The sequence below is a fragment of the Vipera ursinii genome, assembly GCF_947247035.1.
Source record: "Vipera ursinii genome assembly, chromosome: 6".
Lineage (NCBI taxonomy): Eukaryota > Metazoa > Chordata > Lepidosauria > Squamata > Viperidae > Vipera > Vipera ursinii.
This window is the reverse complement of record NC_139515.1, coordinates 63,982,828-64,005,294: the sequence shown is the minus strand read 5'-3', so window position 1 is coordinate 64,005,294 and position 22,467 is coordinate 63,982,828. Positions and strand designations below refer to the sequence as shown.

The 22,467-nt window shown below is 36.8% G+C and overlaps 2 protein-coding genes across 2 annotated transcripts in view; both read right to left on the bottom strand.

Annotated features, from left to right (window-relative positions):
* Window positions 1–22,467, bottom strand: part of SSTR3 (somatostatin receptor 3) — a 364,665-nt gene that overhangs the window by 20,622 nt on the left and 321,576 nt on the right. The window lies entirely within an intron of this gene.
* Window positions 1,313–9,065, bottom strand: IFT27 (intraflagellar transport 27). Its single transcript, XM_083365969.1, has 7 exons — window positions 8,764–9,065; window positions 7,147–7,226; window positions 6,522–6,581; window positions 4,507–4,566; window positions 2,645–2,762; window positions 2,271–2,380; window positions 1,313–2,131 (listed from the first exon to the last, which is right to left on the bottom strand). The coding sequence occupies exons 1-7, from the start codon at window positions 8,795–8,797 to the stop codon at window positions 2,033–2,035; spliced, it is 561 nt and encodes a 186-aa protein (XP_083222095.1). The 5' UTR covers window positions 8,798–9,065; the 3' UTR covers window positions 1,313–2,032.

Sequence of the window (22,467 nt, the reverse complement as noted above, 5' to 3'; positions counted from 1 at the left end):
ACCTCACACACCGTCACACATCTTTTCATTCATGCTGCCATCTGACAAGTAGCTCACAAAGATTAAGAGAACTTCATATCTGAATACCCCAAATATAAAGCTTCCTTCAGGATCATAACAAAACTAGGAATGGAACGTCTTTGACAGTTCTAACTTCCAATGCAGGACTGGAAATAAGGCATTTGCCAAACTGCCCAACATTCTCAATTTGCAGTTTTCTCTACCAATTATTCCAGCTTAACAAAGTACACTTCGAAAATGAAAAAGTCAATAATGGTAGTAAAGGTAACTTGAGGAATGCAATTCCTTTTGGAGTTACCCAAACACAGCTAACTGTGTGTACTGAAATAATTAATGTATTCATTACCTGTTGATCTTTTCTAAGTATCCAGCAATATGTAGGAATATTAGTAAGTGTTGTGTGAGGGATACAGAAGGTACAGCTAGGGCTGTGCAAAGCACTCAGAGGGATGCTTTGTGAAATAATCAAAGCGTGCCATCAAACCTACTGCTGAAGGGTCAAGAAAGCTGTATCTCTCAAAGGTTTTGTGCAGCAATTTCAAAGGTAACTCAAAATTGTTTTGTGTTTATACATACAGATTCAGGTAGTCAGGAAAGGTGCACAGCCCTAGGGTACAGTTACCAGATTTAAATCTGAAAGATACATTTAACTAAAAATTAATATACTCAGAATAGTGTAGTTTGTGACCTAACTATTCAACTCAAACTTGTTGAAAAACATTTGATGTGGTCTTTAAATTGCAGATTTTGCTTTCTTAATGAGCCAGATGACCTTTTGCAAAAAGCACTGAGCAGCCACACAAGCAGAAAAAGAAAAAGAAAGCAAGCTAGTTCAAGAGGGGCAACAGTTTTGGAAAGCAATTCTAAACTGAAGTAAATTAGAAGCAAGTACACCTAGGCAAGACCTATCCATTTCTTGCAACAGGAATAAAATATTTTCTCCTCTGGTGAAATTGGAGACCTGATGGTTTGAAATCCTGCCTTTTTCATATAATTCAAATTTACCCAAGCAATGCACTAGCTTCGTTTTCGGTTCACTCATTTTGTATGTAGTAAGGTATATCAAATTTCATATCTGTGGATTTCTATCATTTTTGTTTTAAATTAAATCTATGATGGGTTTCTGTCCCATTTCTAGCTGGCAGAAACATTACATTTTTTAAAACAATAGGATATTTTGGAACTATGTGGCCTGACCTGCTCTGAGCCCCTGGCTTATTGTGACAAACATTCCCAATATAATCTTTCAGTTTAAAATAAACACATTTTTATTATTCCCAGCAGATTCTTTGTATACCAATGATGGAAATGTTGAAAACTCCACCAGTTACAACACAAGTAAGATACGAAGAAACCCTGCCAAATAAATCTCCTAACCTGCCATGTTTTTAGAACTAATTTAGTATTAAGAATGACATTGGGTAAAATGGTGTCTCAACCTTTTTCTTCCATTAAAATAATTGGTCCCCTGCAGTTAAAAAAGGCAACAAAAAGGCCTATAACAATGGTTTAGCTACTAACATCCAAACAGAACTCCACCAAATGGTATTTTGAGATGGCAGGAACAAAATTGCAGAAGAAAAAGTTCTAAGGATTAAGAATTAATCATTTCTACCTTCAGAAAACTAAAGTTAAAATATAACTTTTACTGTGTGTTGATTTCTGAGTAACAATTACTTGATATTACTTAACTGCAAGAAATAGATTGTTCATATTGTTGAAATGTACAGAGTAATGGCATGTTTATTAATTGATAGATTTACCCTTATGAAATTTGTTAAATATTTCACAGTATTTACACTCTGAATTCATGCAAAAAGGATAACCAAAAAGAATGTCTCTTATAAAAAGGTCCATCACAGAACAAACAATAAGCAGATGAGACCTGAAATTACTGCTGAAGAATTATAATTTTCTATGATGGAAAGCAAATGACAACAAAAATCTACTTTCCATTTTCCTTGTTGGGTGTGTTTTCTTTTTAATCCACCATACTGTACTTAAGGACACCTCACACCAATGAATGAAAAATTTCTACTTTCTCTTTGTACAATCGATAGAAAGAATTTGCCACAATGTGAAAAGGAGCTTCAAAATTTTCCATCTCTTTCTGTAAAGAGAAAAAAAAATTACAAATGGGTTAGTAGTTATTTCATCAAGCTACTGCATAAATCAACCAAAGTAATCAGCCTTTACTTAAAATGCAAATAACTGCACTTACATATATCCAGTAAAGTAAAGCTACTCACTACTGATATCTCACAGTATTCCAAGCCATTTGCTTCTGCCCACTGTTGTGCTTGTTTGCGCTCTACAACTCTCCTATCACTTAAATCAATCTTATTGCCCACCAGGACAGCTAAAAAAAAGAAAGAAAGAAAGGAAATATTGGATTGTTACAGATAAGCAAGCCAACAAGTTAAAAAGAATAGTCTGACGTTTATCAAGAGAAAAGGATGACAAAGGAATCAGCTAGAATATAAATTTTTACAATTCTGCATTGTATGGCTGAGTAAACTGAAGAGAGCAATTGTTTGGAATTCAGGTTCTGTTTTCCAGCATATTTGAGGAGTATGAGCTGTAGAAAATATATATATATGCAAAGACATTTAAAATTTCCTACCTGGAATATGAATACCTGATGTCTGGATTTTTAGCCTTTCTAGCCACTGAGCAGAGTTATTGAAAGATTGCTCATTGGTGACATCGTACACAATGCACAGGGCATTGGGCTGTTCCCACTATATAGTAAAAGGAAAATATTATAAATTATGCTGAAATAAATCACCCTTACATCCTCTATAAGAAAAATGGCAAAATGTTGTGTTGAAGAAACATAATAAAATCCAATTTAAAATAGTCTAATTTTTTTTTACAAAAATCCACAGGCAATTCCATTCGGAAATGTCATCTACTTATAAAAGGGGACATGTTTTTTAAGTAAATAAATAAAAATGTGTGAACGAACAAAACAACATTTAATAAGAGTACATTTGTTTTAAAGTCCGGAGTATCAGCCATTTCCAAGGAAACAAAGCAATTTGTTTCAAACAGAAATAAAATAAGGAAGAGAAAATGATGCCTTTAACTGCAATTAAACTTTATTCTTTGAATTGTCAATTAAAAAACAAATTAAAACAGTTATAGCTACTTCTGTGTTTTAAACATGCAAGACAAGAATACATATTCAAGGTCTCTGAACAATTAAGGTATAGAAAATAACACAACTGTATTTTCTAGCATAAGAATCAGACCAGCTACCATTGCATGAAGACATATAGCATGTTTTCTTGCTAAAGGGGCATATTTGTTATCTGGGACACCTCCTAAATGATGAGTTATGGTTTTCTTCCACAAAGCTGCACCCTTAAAACAGGGGTGTCAAACTGCCAGCCCGCAGGCTGGATGCGTTATTCCAAAACCACGCCCATCCCAGCTCCAGCAATGGGGAAAAAGTCGTGATACATCGCGACACGTCACGTGACGCTTGACACCCCTGCCTTAAAATAATCCATCTCTGCACTTTTTTTCTATGCAGACACAGGTAAGGAGTGAATGAACTCAGTTAAGAAACCCAGCAAATAAGGCAGTGCTCATCAGCCACTTTCATTCCTTGACATTTTTATACCTGGGGAAAATAACAAATGAACAAAAGCTTGGGGACTGCCCTAGTGCTTTCCTTTGGGAAAGAGGACTTCAGGGAGGGAATGGCCTTGGTTTCACAGGCCAGATGGGAGTCCTGTTGATCCAAAAAACCTGAGACAGAATTTCTTATGATTTATCTAATTCATTTGGTAAAGGACTGGAGCTTTGGTCATCTTGCATTTGAGCCACTGCAGTGTGCTCTACATGGGATTGCTCTTAAAAGACCATTTGGAAGCTGCAGCTGGTCCAGAATGCAGCAGCAAAAGCAGTTCCGGGGATACTTAGTACTGCCACGTAACACCAATGCTTCATGGCTCCCAGCTGGCTTCCAGATACAATTGAAGGTGCTGGTTATCACCTATAAGACTCTACACGGCATAGGTACTTTAGAGACTATTTGCTGATCTAGCATACTCAGGATCTATTAAGCAATTCCACCGAATGGAACTCTGGAAACAGAGCCTCAGTGACTCTGCCTGTGCTCTGAAATGACATTCCCCCTAGACAGTTGCATGTCTGTTTCCCCAATCTTGTTTAGACAAGCCCTTAAGATCTAGCTTTTTCTCTTGGCCTTGGGGCAGAGTGGGTGCACCCCCTGCTAGCTTGTCTGATTTGTGAGATGGTGTTCATTTTCTCTGGATGTTTTTCTATTTTGTGAAAAAAAACATGTTTTACCTCTTCTTTATTGTACGCTGTGAAAAGTCTTAAAAATTAGGTGGCATATACTATAACTGAAATAAAACAAATAAAATAAAGCATTTTAAATAAGAATCACAGTATCCAAACAAACAGCAGATCTTCCAGGAGAAAAGACAGTTGAATGAAGATTTTTATACTTGCCAATTTATATAGTATTTCAGAAAAGAGTTCTTTGCCTGCTGAATCAAAGAGGAAGAGTTCCTGAAAAGAGAACAAATACACTGTTTAATTAAAAAATATTCCATAGTTCAGAACAGTTTTTGAATTCTAGAATTTTCAGACATGGCTAGGGGGAAAAGTCTCTTTCCGCAAATGGCTAATCAGCCTGCAGCATAAAAGATAAATATAATTTATTGAGTTAAGATCATAAATTCAAACTCCATAGACAGAATAGCTCCAGGCCACACCTAAGTTGCAAAGATGCCATTCTCTCAAGCCCCCTCTTCCCTCAAGAACCAACCGGTGGTGCTGAATCACCACAATACACAGCTGAAATGGTGTGAGATCAAGGAATGGTCCATAGATCTCGAACTATTTTTCTTTACATAAACCAATAGGTCAGGTATTATTCCCAGTTAACTTAATACATACTGTAAACAAAACAGCAAATGGCAATTTAACAGTTATGTATTTCTGATGCAAAAATACAAGACTTTCAATGACTATGGGATCTTAAAATTAATTTGACACAAAAGGTTTAAAATAAATTCCCATAAGTTGTGTTGTGAATATATTCATGCATTTCCTCTTACTGGGTTTTCTGATGACACAAATACCATCTTCAAAACATTGGCTTTCCTCAAACAAAAATATACAAAACTCAAAATAAGAAAATACTATGCTGAACATTCCATGCAAATAAAGATATTTATAATATTTATTAAGTTTACATAATGCAATTTGTATTTAAAGAAGGCGGGATAAAGCAAATATAGGTAGTCCTTGACTGGTGACCACAACGGAACCCAAAATTTATGCTAAGTGAGAAATTTGTTAACTGAGCTTTGTCCCATTTTATGACTTTTCTTACCACTTTTGTTAAGTGAATCACTGTTGTTAAATTATCAACACAGTTGTTAAGCAAGTCTGGCTTCCCTATTGACTTTGCTTGTCAGAAGGTTGCAAAAGGGGATCACATGACCTTGGTATACTGCAACCGTCATAAATTTGAGTCAGTTTCCAGGCATCCAAATTTTATCCATGTGACTATGGGGATGCCGGAACCGTCATAAGTGTGAAAAATGGTCCTAAGTCACTTTTTTCAGTGTTGTTGAAACTTCGAATGGTCACTAAACAAACTGTTGTAAGTTGAGGTCTACTTGTATAGTATCAAAGAAATTGGATTAATGTTATGTGCTGTACATGGGGTTGCCTGAAGACTATCCGGAAGTCACAGTTGGTACAAAATGCAAAAGTGCAAGCATTAATGGGTGCCTCTCAGCATTGTTACTATGGTGATTGGTTGCCAATAGATTTCAGGTGCAATTTAATATGCTCGGTATTACCTATAAGGCCCTTTATAGCTTAGGGCCTGGATATCTTAGAGACTGCCTACCTCCAATCTTTATGGACCACCAATATGATCTAGCAGAGTGGATGTGCTCCAGATCTCTATTGAATATTGTTGTTTTATGGGACTAAGGAAGCATGCCTTCGTTGTTATGGCCCTACTCTTTGGACAGCACCTTCCAGAGGTATGGACAGTTCCCTCTGTCCTAGGGTTATGAAACAACTTTAAGACTTGGCTTTGGCCTTAGGCTTGGGATGATGTGTTTGTGAGCCTGTTTTGGTTTGGTATGTTATTGTTATGATTGCCTAAGTTTGTGGTCCCTCTGGTGCTGTATATTTTTAACTGCTTTTATTGTTTGGTATTTATAAGTCACCCAGAGTTCATGGGAGTGGGTGGCTATAATAAATTTGAAATCATAATGCAACTAATTATGACTATTTCTATTTTTTTAATATGGGAGAAATTCAGATTAAACAATTCAGACAATGAAATGCCATCCCTATTTCTATACAGGCAATATTAAAGTTCCGCATGCAGCTGAACACAAATAGCTAAACTTAATAAAACACAAACAGTATTTCTGACAAAACTGTCTGTTCAAGGAGTTTTTTAAAAAAATATAATTCTAAATCATAGTCAATCTTACCACGCTATCATTTGTTCCTGGAATAGGTACTGTCTTCATCAATAGTTCCACTCCTATTGTCTATCGTTCAGAACATAGAAAAATATATCAAATAATAATAAAATCAGTTTACAACTTGTTAGGTCTCTCAAGTGACCCTTCACAATACCCAGCGCTCGATATTTTTAAGTCAGAGAAACTCAAATACTGGATAGTAAGATCTTGGCTGAAAGCAACAAAATTAGAATGAAAAATGATGTATTCACTTAATTTAAATATATATTTTTTATTAAAAGTCTTTAAAGTTTATTCTATATTGCTTGGGGATCAGTTCATACATATATTTAGCCAACGGTCTAAAGTAACACAAATATATTTCAAATAGAAAATGGCATGTAAAGGTCAGATCGGCATTATATCTGCCAGTTCCAATTGAGCGTCTATATAAACAGGCTACTGTAGGGATGCCCATTCCCTTTTTTATGTGTATGTATGTAGTGGAAAATGGAATGGAATAGTTTTCCCACCTGAAAATAACTGGTTGGATAAAGGTATAAACCGGCTCTAGCATTTAAAAAAAATTCTAATATTGATCTTAAAGATCATAATTAATACTTAGTTCCTCAGTATCTCTCATAAGGCTCACCAGGGTATAGTTTTTCTGAAATTGAGCCCCATCATTGCAGAACATCTGGACCAAAGCAGTCTTCCCCACAGTTGAATCACCTGCATCACAAACGGATAAAAAAGCTCTTTGATTAAGCCATTTGTACTTAAGAAATTGTGAGTTCTCTTCCATTTTATTATTATTTGCTATGTTAAACAACAAATATATATATATCTATACTAAGCTTTCTGTGTAAAGCCTAAACCCATAGAAATTCAAGGGTGAGTCAAGGGTATGCATATAGTATCCTCCAGGCTTCCTGGCTGGGTTGAATTTAATTTTTTTTTAAAAAAATGCTTGAAGTTAAATAGGAAGCAGACATTGTACAGAATGAAGCACCAACCTCCAGCATTCTCTTTAATATTGGTATGTGGGACAAATTCCATGCTTGGAATAATTAAACAATAAGGCTCTCCTTAGAATACTATTTTAATCTATGATGACTTGGCAATAGAAATTTCATATGTACTTCCAATCATCAAACACCTCAGAAAGGATACCATGAAGATGAAAATGGGCAAAAACAAAAGGCACACATAATAAAAAAAAGATGCTTAGCATGGTGTTTTTTAGGGTGGCAGTTCTTCCTAGTGATGGTGATTTTTTTTTAAATGTCAATTGCCTGCCTGGCGGCCTGTATGTGGTACAGACCTCATTTAGAACACAGATATACAACTCACAATTTGGGGTTCAGGTACTTCTTACACAATATACTATTGTCTATGCCATACTACAGGGATTTACCCAGCTGCCCTTAATCACCTTTCTCCACCATTAACACATCCTACCCGTATGTCTGTCTTAACTTACTGCTCTAGTCCACCCTGACTCTCATCACCCACTGCAGTACAGACCCTGTGCCAATGCAGTGTAGATCTTGGCAATGTAAATATTTGTATAGGTTTTGAGAGACTAATAGAAAAAACAGGAAAAAAGTCTTTATTGGGGTTCTGAGAATTATTTTTCAGCTAACAAGTTCTGCAGCCTTAAGTTTGAAAAGCCCTGGATTTAGAGATGCCAAAAGACACTCAAGCTAACAGGCACGTAGGGAAAGAACACTGTCCTATAAAGGTAAGGAAACTGATTCAACGTGTGCTCCATCAAACTGCCTTTGAAGCAATTCTCACTGGTTAAAATTTTTAGCACAACAGTACAACACGTGATTTGCATGAAGGAAATATCAAAAGTTTCAGATTGCTGGCATCCCTAGGTAAGGCAGGAAAAAATCCTGAACTGTTGCAAAGCAGCAACCAGCAAGTGACTGGGTTCACAATTCTCCTAAGCCTCATTCTCCTAAGCCTAAACACATTTTAACAATTTTCTAAATATACCAGCATGACACCAAGCCAAAGAAGCCACATTACAGCTTGGCTGCTAAATTTAAGGTTAGGAGGAATCTTATCCTACTGAGAATCAAGCAGATTCCTCGTCCTTATTTCCAAATTACCCAACTCATTTTAAGTGCAATTTTTGATAGGAAACCGCGGGGAAGGAACTGAGTTTCCTGACCCAAATCTTGATTTAGGATTATCCAGGCCCTGTTTAAAAAAAAAAAAGATACAACTGAAAACAGTGGCGGCCAGTTTGGGGACTCACCCACCACGATGCATTTGGCAGCCAGTTTCACCATGGCCTGTATTGATCTTCACCATAAAAATGGGCCTTCGGGGAAGCTGGAGGAAGAGATGTGCATTTATTGGGACTGAGATGTGAGAGATTAAATGGAGCCCAGAGACATCAGGCTCTCATGGAAGCGGAGGGGCGGTTGTGATGCAGAGGGGAGAAAGAGACACACACACAATATAGCCCCACATTCACCGCCTTTTCTTCTTGGCCGCAGGGAAATACAATACGAAGCTCTCTTAGCAACAGTACACGAAGAACCCCGCTACTCTTCCATTCACTGGCTGATGCTTCCATCGGAGGATTCCAAATAGGAAAAGTGGATTGGTTAAGCGCCTCGCTAGAACGTTTCCATTGGCTGTCACTTTCATGTTTTCCCGCCTTTTGGCCAGGGCACTGCCTCTGGCCTCAGAGTATTGGTTCTCAGCATATGTCGCTCAAAAGAAATTCAGTTTGTGATTGATAAGGTCGATGGTCAATCTCTTCTTCTTTGGCACGACGCCGTCCTGCTCCCTCCACGCTCAGGCAAAGGATGATGTCATTCTAGGCTACAATTTTAGCGTGCGTTGGCCTTAGCGTCGTAGTTCTACCCGGTAATTTATGATACCCCTAAGAGACTATTTTATGATTGGTTAAATGCAGATGGATTGTACCATTTGGACAAAAAAAGTCGTTTAGTTTGTATATCAATTTTCAAAGAAAAGTTTGTTCTGATTGATGAGAGAATCCTTTATATATTTACTTGTGCTTTCTCTGGAGTCTCCATTTAGGCCCCAAAGCGATGTAGAAGAGAATGAACCGTCCCTTTCAACCCCGTCCCCGCCGTTCTAAATAATGGACTTTCTTACACGGCTCTTTAGCTCTCATGTACTTTCTCGCGTCTGGCTCGCTTCACGCAAGGTTAACTGAGTTTTTGACGCCTGCGTACTCTGCTGCAGCCGCTCCCTGCCCCCCATCCCGCTTTAGGAAAGGGCAGCGAGGGGTTGAGGCTGCTGCGCGTTCGAGGCATTTGTCCAACGGCCTCAACCGCTCCTTCCTTCCCCCTTTCGTTGTGATTGAGTGACAGCCACATTTAAGATTTGTGCAGCCGCTGCCCTCGAATCTGTGAGGAGCAGAAACGGCTCCTGTGGTTGACTATCTGCTGAAGTAGCCTCTGCTATCAGCCCTTCATGACTCCCCAAGCAAAAAGCCGAAACGAGATCATCATCATTATTATTTCACATTATTTTAGCAGAGTTTTTCCCCCCTTTCTTGAAGGAGTTCAAAATGGAACAGTTGATCTTGGTCTCATAAATCACACTAAGGCCGACATACCCGTTTGCATACATATTTTCTCCTAATTTCCTCACCTGTTCCAGCTTTTGTAAAACTGCCCTTATTGTCAAAATCCTTTGTGGGGGACAAAATGGAAAATGATTTAAGTCTGCCTCAAAGCCTGAATCCAGAGGTTGATCTCAATCAGGCCATAACAGCAAACTGGATCTCTATGTAAACCAACTGCTGTAAAAGTAATGCATTTTGGATGGTGAAATTAAATAATCAGAACAGCTGAAATAAAGAAAATGAGTCACGAACTGTAAAATGGGTGCTTCCTTTTTTTCAATCATCACAGGTTGTGTTTATTTTTCAAATTAGAAAAAGTTCTGCAGAAGCAAAACCATTAGATGCATTGATTCTGACTGACAGGGTCAAGGTAGCAGCTCTCAAGGAAGTTTGAAAAAAGCTTGGCGTAACAGAAAAGTTGCCTATGATATTCCCTTGGAACCTCCAAGATACAGTTCAATTCCCTCTTGTATTCATTTCTTAAGATTCAATTCACACTATACTTCACTTTCTTTTCTGTAGAAGTTAACAGTTTTGTTTTTATTTTACAAAATGGTGAAGCAGTGTGAGAGACAGATCTAACAAAAAAGGGTATAATTACAGTGCCGGTATAACTCATTCTGAGTATGCTCTAAAATCAGTGTCTTCAAAAACCTGTCAGTCCACCCTGAGAAGCAGTCAGTCAGTGATAAAGTTTCTGGAAAAAATTGAGAAATTTCAAAAGAAGGACAATAGCCAAACAAAGAATGAAAATTGTTGATGAAGAAACAATTACCCAATTTTTAGAAATGTTGCTGTTACCAAAGAAATTTATATTAAAAATTTTACTTGCAGGGATTATACATTTATAAAAGGCAAATTTGTGAGTTTGAATATGATACAAGAGAAACTACAAAAGCATACTTGTGGGTAACTTAATAATAGTTTATTCAGCTATTCAGCTCAGGATTTAGGGTTTACATGACATAATGTCCATAGTGTTGATACTTGATATTCATTTGCTCCATCTCATTGTAGCCTATTTTGGATATCTAGATCTCTATAATGCTGGGAAAGGTGGAAGGAAAGAAAAGAGGGCTTTTTTCCAGATTTTAGGGATAGGAAACGTAGTACTATTTTAGTACTATTTTAGAGTTGAAATATATAATTACAACCCACAACCTCTAATGTCTTTCTATTTCTCCCGGTGAGGGAGATGGGCAGTTTCTAAACATGATAAATAAAATAAATGCTGGGACTGCAGAAAACATAGTCTTGATTGAATCTAACCAACTAAGGGGAGCTGAAGCACATTGCATTAAACAATATATTTGATACTATCTATCTGCAGTAATATTGGCACAAACATTTTTGGAAGAATAGATAATCATTGTTCTTAACCTCTTACTACTGGCCATATTGGAGCTGATAGAAATTTTATTTAAAGGTATCTGAAGAGTACCAGGTTGCAAATATATTATCCCTGCACTCACATATGTAGACTGGTAAAGGGAGAATCATATCATCATCATCATCATCATCATCATCATCATCATCATCTATTTAGTTATGAATTATAATTTTGATGGTGTAGATTGTAGAAGCACTGGGTAGAGGAAGCAAGAGTTAATATTACTGTAACGCATGGGAGCTGTTTAATAAAATATAAAGAGGATAGCGTTTACTAATAATCTTTTCTTATTATCATTGAAGAATAAAGGGCAAGGGCAGAAGGACAGTTCTGATACAGCAAAAAATGCTGCGTATCATCTAAACTGCTACATGTCCAGAATTTGAGAAGTATTTTCATGAACCAAAGGAACAAAACCCTATGTAAATTCTGATCACATTCCTGCCTAGAATGTTCTCTAATGAGAAAGCCATCCAATGTGAATTCTAAAGTTAGTGAGTATGAATTGAAGCTGGACTTAAATCACAAATGTTAGAACAAGCAGCCAAATGTAAAAATATCAGCAAAACAAAATACTTGGATAACAATAACACAAAATATTATCATTTACTTGTAATTCATGCTTTGTGATTTAGACAGATACAAGGATATAGATGCATTGAAACATATCTTAGCAGTTAAATGAAGTAATGCTGTTCAGTATTTCTCTAAAGTGTCTTCATTCGTTGTTTGGGATATAAAACTTACAACACAAAATAGAGATTTCTGCAGGGGAGCAGAAACCACCAGGCATACAAATGGTATGGCACAATCTCTTATTTAATTTCTGTGGAGTTCATTGATGCTACATAACTCTGCAGAAAGGGAAGCATGTTCTTATTAGTCCACCCCAAATGCCTAATGGGGTTTATTGGTTTCCAAAGGATATTTGGGTCAAATTATAAGGATATAAATTTTGGTTTAATTTAGCTTTTTACATTTGTTTTTTTCAATTCTACAATCATTCATCTGTATGCCTGGAAAAAAGTATCTGAATCTTGAAAAAAATCAAGATGCAGCCAAACTCTGCTTTTTTATGTGCATTGCACAGGGGTTAAGATATGTGTCCATTTTATCAAAAAGCTAATGGAATAGCAGCAAATTGCTATCTCAGTAAAATTATGAGGTATCTGGTTCACTGGATAGAATACATTTTCTTATTCTTGTCCCTCTATTATTCTGTTACATTAAATACTGATTCTCACAGCTGGAAAAGTATTGAAAATAGTATTCAGGGTAAAGTTCCAGGTTCCACACTCCCCATTATTTGCAACTTCTGAATTTAGGTTGCTAGGCCAAGCGTAACTCTTGCTCTTGCATAATCACACAACAATAGATTAGTTCAATAAATACTATGCCTAATTTATGTGCATAACAATGAGAATATAGTTTAGTCCCTGGGTGAGCAAGATTGACCTACATTTCTTTTAGAGCTGCCTGCATCTTCCTAAGAAATTGATTACTAATTCTATAATAGCAGGTTGTAATTACTGAATATAATAATGAATGATGTCTCCAAATATCATTTCTCCTTTTTTGTAAACATTTCATGAAAATGTATGAGGGCTTGGGAGACTGTTAACAGGCAGACAATAATTTTGCCTCTTATAAAGAAGAAAGTTGATTATCTTAAAAGTGTGGAGTTAACGTGAATGTATGTTAGGTGTGTAGACTGGATTGTCTACTTTTTATCTCATAATAAATAATGTGTTGCATCTTTCTGCTCTGTCATCTGGACATGTTATTTTTTTTCCCTATTGCTTTTTTCCCACTAGAAGATAAGCATGGTTTTTCTTGACTGGGTTTCAACAACTATCTGTTTAGCTTTTCAATATAGTGTGCCAGATGGATCATGCACATGATAGAAGGGCAGGTGTCTTGCTATGTGGGTGGCAGTGGCAAGGGAGCATTTATCTGAGCCAATGCTGTCGTTAAGTAATCTTATAGACAAGCCATGTGATTTGTATCTGCTCACATTGTACCATGTGCATTGTACCATAGTCCCAGGCTTATACTGCTGCAGTTAACGTTCCCTGTAACGTCTTTTCTATTAGGTTATTTTCAAGAATTTTGATTATAAATTGACTTTTAAAAATGGCAAATCAATCTGTTATTAACCAATGTGGAACAAATAACAGCACAATTTAGGGCCATTGGAAAAAAACCGTATGAAAGTTGTATGGAGCCAATTCATACATATATAGACGTAACTTGATTAGTGAATAATTATTATCCCATAAACTCAGCTGCAGGTGTGAATCAATCCTAGTTAAGAAGTTTGTGCAAATTCATGGGGAAGTCAGTCCTGTTATAGTTCTTTATTACTTTCAGTAGTAGTGGTAATATGTAGTAGTATACGTAATATCCAAAGTTCACAGAGACATGGTCTAGCTAGCATACTAGGAAAGGATCAGCAACCGAACATCAGGGGCATGTTTAAGGCTTCAGACTGCTGTTACTGTATAAACTAACAAATGGGCAGCAGAGAAGAACAGTTCCCTCACCACTATTACATGAATGCCCTATCTTACTTTAGACATCCAGATATGGAAGCAGCCTTCAGAAAGGATGAACCCCATGTCTTAACAGTATTTGTATCCACTATTGTCTCCTGCTGTGCACATAATGTCCTATCAAACAGCTAGACAATATTGGAATTCAGATTGGTCATGTGTGCAAAGGAGACCTAGATTTTCTATCAGCTTTCCTATCTGCCCCCATGAATGCTGGTAGCTAGAAAGTAATATCTGATCCATATTGAATATTGATAAAGAATCCCATATTGATACAAATCGATACTACACGATACCACATGATTTCTATAATATTGGTTTTCTTTCCTCTTTATTTTAATCCTTATGGTGCTTATAGGATTTTTATATTGTCACTATTGCATTTTGTTCCTGTTGTAGTTATCTTTCGCCAATAAAAATATTTTCTAAATATAAGAAAGATCAGCTTTTATTCTAATTCTCTCCATCACATTAAGAGATCTTTAAAGAAATCAGACTGAACTTGCGAGGAACTGATTTTTCTCCCTTGCATACGATTCCAAAAATGTAAAATCATGCTTTATCACCAACCTATCCCATGATTTTAAAGGAAAGGAATGCAAATAATGCTGAGTTTGGCATAACACTGTTTCACACAATTATTGCCTTAAAATTAATTAACAAAAGTTACCTTAAAAAACTCTACAGCTCAATACCCATTCCCGACTATGTGTTCAACTTTATGCTAGGTCTGATCTCAGATAGCAGGATGGGAAAATGCCTTAACCTCACTGGCTCCCTTGAAATTGCTGCTAGTCATGATTGATGATGCTGGACTTAGAACAAACATCAGTGTGACTCAGGAAAAATCAGCTGTTTTCAATACCTCAGGCAAAGTAAGAAAGATAAAGGTAATCTCTGTGTTTATTATTATTGCAAATGTTCTGCTCAGTTGGACTGCACTCAGGCAGAACGTATTTATTACTATGGGAGAAAGATGACTCTCTGTAGAATTGTCCATAGGGAATGGGAATAAAAACACCAACTACATTAACAATTTAACCTAGGTTTGTTGATTAGAAGCATTTTACATTGTACTGTACTAATTACCTGTATTCCCAAAGGCCAATAATTTGAGGTAAAGATAATGTAATGCCACCTTTTGGCCATGGGAGGTCAGTGGTTGCTGAGAAAAAGATCCTTTAAGACACTTATTCTGAATTCGCAATCCTCTATTGAGAAAATGAGATTTAGTTTTCAAAACCTGAGATGTCAGTCTAGATCACAGGAGAGAAAAGAATGCTGCTGGTATGTGCCAGCCTAAAAAACTGATGGATGATCATCTTAGATTTGGAGGCCCCTCAGATTTGTGTTTTAGATGTTAAAGTGGCCCAAGAGGCTGCAGCGTAGGACAAGCTCGTCCAAGATTGCTGTACTCTGATCTGTGACAGCATTTGGGATGTATGAATAGTATCTGCATCTGTGTTGTAGATACCTTGTTAGGTAGAAGCCAGCTGAACTAATCCTGAAAAGGTGTGTGTTTGTTTGCAGCATATACAATTGCCGCACATAATCACTGGAGTGAAGGGCTTCCAATTGCATGAGGAACAGTTTGGCTGTGATCTGCATTAGCCCAATGACATATTGGTATTTCCTTTCCTCTAAGTCAGAATATTAGGACATTCAATGGCTTATGCTGCATCAGGAAGACATCACTTTGGGTAAGCCTTCATAAAAAGGGTTTCTCAGAGGAGGTGGACTTGTGGAAGACTGTTTTTATGGAGACTTACCAGACACAGGTTTTTTTTCCTCTTTTAAATGTAAACCTCCTTTACATTTTCAAAGTGAATTCCTTTGCTTTAGCCTGCTTTTTATGTGCTACAAGGAAAAGAAAGTTCAATGCTTTTAATGGTCTCCTTCCTCATGGTTGGAATTGTGGCAAGAGAGAAGCTAGGTTTCCATGCCACATGTGTCATGTGGTGAACATCTGCAACAGAGAGCCTCGGTATTCACCTATATTTCTCTCTCATTTTAGAATTATGCACAGTCACAGAATGAAGTTACATGTAGACTCTTCAGAAATGGGGGAGAGTGGAAGTAGTAGAACAGATTCCCCCCCCCCCAGGAGAGATCCAGGAGAGATCCATCCAAGGTGTCAAGAACCAATGAACCAATCCAGAGGACGGTAGAGCCAATTGAAATGAATGACCTTGCTCTGTTTTCTGTTGGTTTATTTATAAACTAGAAATATAATTTTTAGGAAAGATTGACATATACATGTTTGTCATAGCCTACTATTCAATGACAGCACAATCCTAAATGAAAAAAAACACAAATCAAAGAACTCTTTTTAGTGGGCTTTTGTTGCCATTGCTTAGATAAGCCATTTCACAAATGGCTGTGAGAGTGTTATCTTGTTGAATTTTTTATAATATTTGAATTTATTATTCTTTCATCGAGTTCTAGGCAATGTATGTTGATTTGATCTTATTTGATCCCATGGTAATCTACTGAGGTTAGACAGAAGGAAAGTGATCTAGCTTTTTGAATATGTAGCATTTAAATCAAATATTCAGTGGTGCATTTGCTGGTGATTTGGTATTTATATTAGAAGACCCCTTGGAGACAAGCCCTAAATTATTGACAAAATTGAAGAATTTGGAGAAGCATAAGACCAAACTGATAAGTCAAAAACCTTACAGATAAACAAAAAACCAATCAGAAAAAACAGACCTCTAGATAGTTAAGAAAGTTAAATACCTGGGGATATACTTAACAGCAAGGTGTGCGACATTAAAAGAAGATAATTATCTTAAACTATTAAAGCAAATTAAATTAGACTTGAAAAAATGGAAAAATTTACAACCATCAATGTTGGGAAGAATGGCGACAGTAAAAATGAATATTTTACCAAAACTACTTTTTTATTCCAAGCAATACCTATAGAATTAGAGATTTTTTTTTGGATGAGTTAAATGCATCATTTTTGAAATTTATCTGGCAAAGGAAAAAAGCAAGAATAAAACTAAAAGTGTTACAAGAAGCAAAAGAAAATGGAGGATTTGGGTTACCAGACTGAGTTCTATACTATCAAGCAGCTGCATTGGATGGATAACCCTTAGACACAAAAGATTACTATACTTAGAAGAACACAACTTACAACTTGGTTGGCACGCTTTTCTATGATATGGGAAGAATAAAATCCATAAATACTTTCAAAATCCCTATGTAAGAAATGCCTTGCTTTTAACATGGGGAAAGATAAAAATGAAAATTTATATGAAAATACCAGGATGGATGTCAACAATGGAAGCATTTGCACACCCAAATTTATCAACTATGAGAAATTTGTGATCTATAGAGACATTTTGAATACTGAAGGGAAATTACAAACTAAACAAGAATTGGAAGAACAAGGCATTGAGCTATCATGGTGGCCACACTTGCAAATGCAAATGAGAAATGAAAAAGATGCCAAAACATATGGTTTCTTTAAAGACCAAACAGTGTTTGATACTATTGTCATCAGATGAAAAATTGATTAAGAAGCTTTATAAAGTTTTGTTACACTTGACAATGGAAGATGAACAAGTCAAAGAAACAATGATAACTTGGGCAAAAAAAATTGGGCACAATGTAGAATTAGAAAAATGGCAAAATTTGTGGGAAAGAAACTATAAAATAAGGATAGCTACTTATAAAGAAAATTTATATAAAATGTTTAAAAATATGTCTAGTAATTGTTGGAAATGTAGGCAATGTAGGAAATGTAGGCAAAAGCCAGGCACATACTGGTGGACAAGTCCCAAAGGAAAAAAATTTTGGTCAAAAATACATATGTGCAGTGGTGGGATTCAAATATGTGAACAACCAGTACTCTGTGTGGATACCGCTTCTGGAAGTCCATTCTGGGCCTGGGCAACAAAAATTAGCTACTGGTTCTGCTGAAGTGGTGTGAACTGGCTGAATCCCACCACTGCATATGTGGCTATTGAAAATGTTAAGAAAGCATGGACAGGCTTACATTGAAAATGAAAGGGAAAGAAGACACAGAATATTTTCAAACACGGGATAACTTTTACAAATGGCTAGAAAAACGGAGTAGAGAATAGGAATGGAAACTGTATTATTATTAATGTCAAATATGTGGACCCAGACAACATGTTGTTTAATAAGCACTAAAGATTTGTAACTATAAAAAATTAATAAAATATCTATAACAAAAAATATTTGGTGGTAACACCAAACTGTTTCCACCATAGATTTTATCCCTAGTTTAGGGAATGATTTCTGAATAGTATTATATATCATGTGCTAATATTCAGATAACTTCTGCATTGTGCATATATCGCATCATAGATATGATGGCAGATAAATGAATTGTCTGGGCAATGCAATTACTTCTTGGCAGACAATCTAATGGAATTCTACATGTCTTTTGGGACATGATAGCCCTTAGCCATTATTTTAAACTGGAGGATATATTATGGCCCTTGTACTATGTATTGTACTTTGTGCCATAGAATCCAGAATTTATTTCTTAATACTTTCCCATCCTGTCCCAGAATTTCATAGAAGAGAACTGAAATGAAAAATAAAATCTCACTAACTGCTGAAAATTAATGGAAACTGAACTACAGTATTCAGTAAAATACATGCTAATATGTATAGTATTTCTCTAAACTGAGGCAGCAGAAAGCATTAAAAAAGAATATTGTAGTGGTAGATGACATTAATTTTAATATTTACATCATCCATTTTTTGATAAATATATTTTACATGTAAATACAATAATTAAATCTGAAAAAGCATGAAGTTTGTCTTAATTTAATTTTTTCAGCTATCCCTATCCACTCCATTCATCTTAATTTGTTCTGCAAAATTTGCAGTGATCAGCTCTTCTCTATGGCCACATTCTCAGTTACCTATAGCTTGATTTTTGTCCTGTGTCTTGTGATAGAAGAACCTCAATAATAATCTGAATTTCTAGAACTATTGTAGAGAAGAATTACAGTGGATATAAAAAAATCTACATACCCCTGTTAAAATGCCAATTTTTGAGATATATAAAAAAAATCAGATCAAGATAAATTACTTCATTTCCTCCCCACCTTTAATATAATACATAAGGTTTCCCTGGAATTACTGTTCAGACATTTGCAGAAGCCTGCACCAAGTCCACCTGGTTGTCCAGCAATCTGATAGCTCCTTGGTTTTGCACATAGCCCCCTAGAACAGCTTTTTTCATATATATTTTTTGCCATAGAAAAAACCTTGAAATAATGTTCAACTCTCAGGGGACCTCTGCATACAAATTGCAGAAAATACGAAAACTCTGGAACCATTGGTGCTCTCTGAGCTTGGTTATTTGCTTGTAAATGTTTCATTACCCTAATAAGTAATCTAAGCAGTATTGCCAATCATTAGATGTTATCTAATTGGGTAATGAAATGTCTGCAAGCAAACAACCAAGCCCAGAGAGCACCAGGGTTTCCACAGTTCAACCTTGATCTACATATATTCTCCTCTAGTGGAATATGAAAATGTCACAATATAATTACTTTCTAACCTAGACAATCTATGTTTTACAATGTTTACAGCAATGGAAAAGTGACAGATTGGCAGCTGAATCATGGCATGTAAAATTCCCACCACTACAAGTGCTTGCCAGCTTTGTGTGGCAGGTAAAGTTTGTGCAAATTTGGGAAAAATTTTTTTATTTTTAAATCACCGTTTCTTGGTACTTCCAGCAACCTCTTGAAGAATCCAGTTAGTAAAGGCTATGAGTGGATCAGAAGCCACAGTGGAGAAGCTCTGCCATAATCCAAGTAGAAGGAGCCAAGTAGTTGTAGACTCCTGTTTTCATTGAGTTGAAGGCCCTAGATCTAATAACAAACACATGGTAGGTACGACAGCTGGCAGATACAGACAGTTTTGCCAACCCTTGATGGTATCCGTAGCATCCATAACTTGCTACATTTCAACCCTGCCTTATTCCATATTCTAATACAGGTGTATCCAACTTGCAGCCTGTGGGCTCTAAAGTGGCCCTGCACAGTTCGTAATGTGGCCCTACAAGACAATAAAATATAAAAAATAAGAAAATGTGTTAATTATATACATTAAGTATAGTATATTCATTAACTATAAATGTAATAAAAATAAATAAAATAAATAAAAAAACTATATTTTTTTAAAAAATTCCATTTATATCCCGCCCTTCTCCGAAGACTCAGGGCGGCTTACAAGCTTAGCAGTAGCCTTCATTCTATGTATATGCCTGCTTATTAGGGCTTTCACACCCCTCCCAAGCGGCATTATTACAAAGTCAGCTTAATTGCCCCCAACAATCTGGGTCCTCATTTTACCTACCTCGGAAGGATGGAAGGCTGAGTCAACCTTGAGCCTGGTGGGATGCGAACCTGCACTAATTGCAGGCAGCTGGTGTTACTTAAGGAGGCATTAGCCCACTGCTCCACCAAGGCTCTCATATTATATACATTAACTTTATTATATATTTTATATGTGACCCAAGACACCCAAGACTTCATTCAATGCATCCCAGGCAAGGTTGGATAACCATGCTGTTACACAACCTCAGCTCCATTCTTTTTTATTCAGATATATGCAAGCTGCCTGGAGCAAAAGTAGAAGGGAAGAACTAAAGTTATACAGGACTGCAAGCAGGCTGCACTACCTAGGAAGCAGGACTTCATTGTACAAAGAGTACAATCCATCCAGAGGAAGGAAGCTGTTTTGACAAGGACCAAAGTTGCTAGATTCATGTCCTCTTCCTTGCAAGGCTTAAAAATGGATCGCCTGTTACACTGTCTGGGTGAATACAACTTTGATAGGTATCTATTCACTCATTTCTGAGTGAGGGTTGGAAAGAGATTTCTTGCTTCCTTCCTTGCTTTGTTTATTTATTACTTTTAAGAATCCACCCATCTCACGACTCTGACTTTGGGCAGCATACAATAAAAAGCAATAAAAATACATTAAAAATAATAAAAGATGCATATAATAAGGCCACAGGAGAGTTTTAAAAACTCATATACAAAGATCTTGCCAGCTTCCTGTTCTCAAGGGAACATTGGACCTGATGATAAAACCAAGGGTCTTCTAGGAGATCTGTTGGGGGGAGCCCAATCTCATGTCAGGGTAAGATATTTCACAGGGTGAGTACTACAGCAGAAAAGGCAGAAAAGTCTCACTTCCTGGGTAACACTTCCTTAGCAGAGAGGACCCATAACATGCCCTTCCTACCTGGCTGATGGAACAGGTAGATGTAATAGGGAAGAGTCAATCCCTCACATTCTCTGATCCCATGCCATGTAGTGCTTTAAAGGTCAGAATCAGTATCTTTAATTGTACCTGGAAGCAAACTAACAACCATAGCAGGTCTCATAACGTGCCTTTCTGGAGGCACACGTAACTACTTGCAGTGTCACACTTTGTACCACATTTTGAAGCTTCCAAATACTTCCAAATATTCTTCAAGGGCAGCCCCATATAGAGTGCATTTCAGTAGTCCACTCAGGAGGTGACCAGGACACAAGCAACGGTGAGCAGAAATAACTAGAGAAAATAACAAGCACTTCTCAGTTTTTGACAATAGTTCACCGTGTCATAAATTTGCTGAAAGAATAGCCAAGATTCAGAAGGAAGAGAAATGGTTGTTTGTACATGAAAACGTCCCTTACAATGGATAAGATCTAGAATAAAATTCTGTTGCCTTGGAAAAATAAACTGCAGCATTTTTCCCCCAAGGCAGGAATGGTATTAGTTGCACAGAAATCTCAATAAAAGAATTTCTTTTCTGTTCATCTGAATTTTTGGGAAGTAGTATGAATCATTTTGTTTCCCATACAGGCTACTTACTGGCACTGCTGGTAGACATGTGCTATTATCCGTTCTAGAACTGATTGGCTATTCTCTGCCTCCAGTTGAAATAATTTTAATTTTAATTTTATTAGATTTATATACCGCCCTTTCCCAAAGGACTCAGGGCGGTTTACAGGGAATTTAAAATCAGCAATACAAAATACAAAAGTTAAAAAACAATTTAAAAAGATTAAATTATCCCTTAAAATAAAAACCCCAGTTAAAAATTCTCAGCCTGGGCCGGAGAGCTCAAAGAGCCAGGTCTTCAGGTCCCGGCGGAATGAACGAAGGTCAGGGGCAGTCCTAAGCTCCACGGGCAGCTGGTTCCAGAGGGCACGCGCACCCACTGAGAAGGCCCATCCCCTGGGTGTTATCCGCCGGCAGTGTTTTACCAGCGGCACTCTGAGAAGACCCTCCCTGTGGGAGCGCACTGGACGAAGGGAACTTGATGCTGGCAGCAGGTGTTCCCTCAAATATCCCGGACCCAAGCCATTTAGGGCTTTATAGGTCATCACCAGCACCTTGAATCGGAAGCCAATGCAGCTCGCG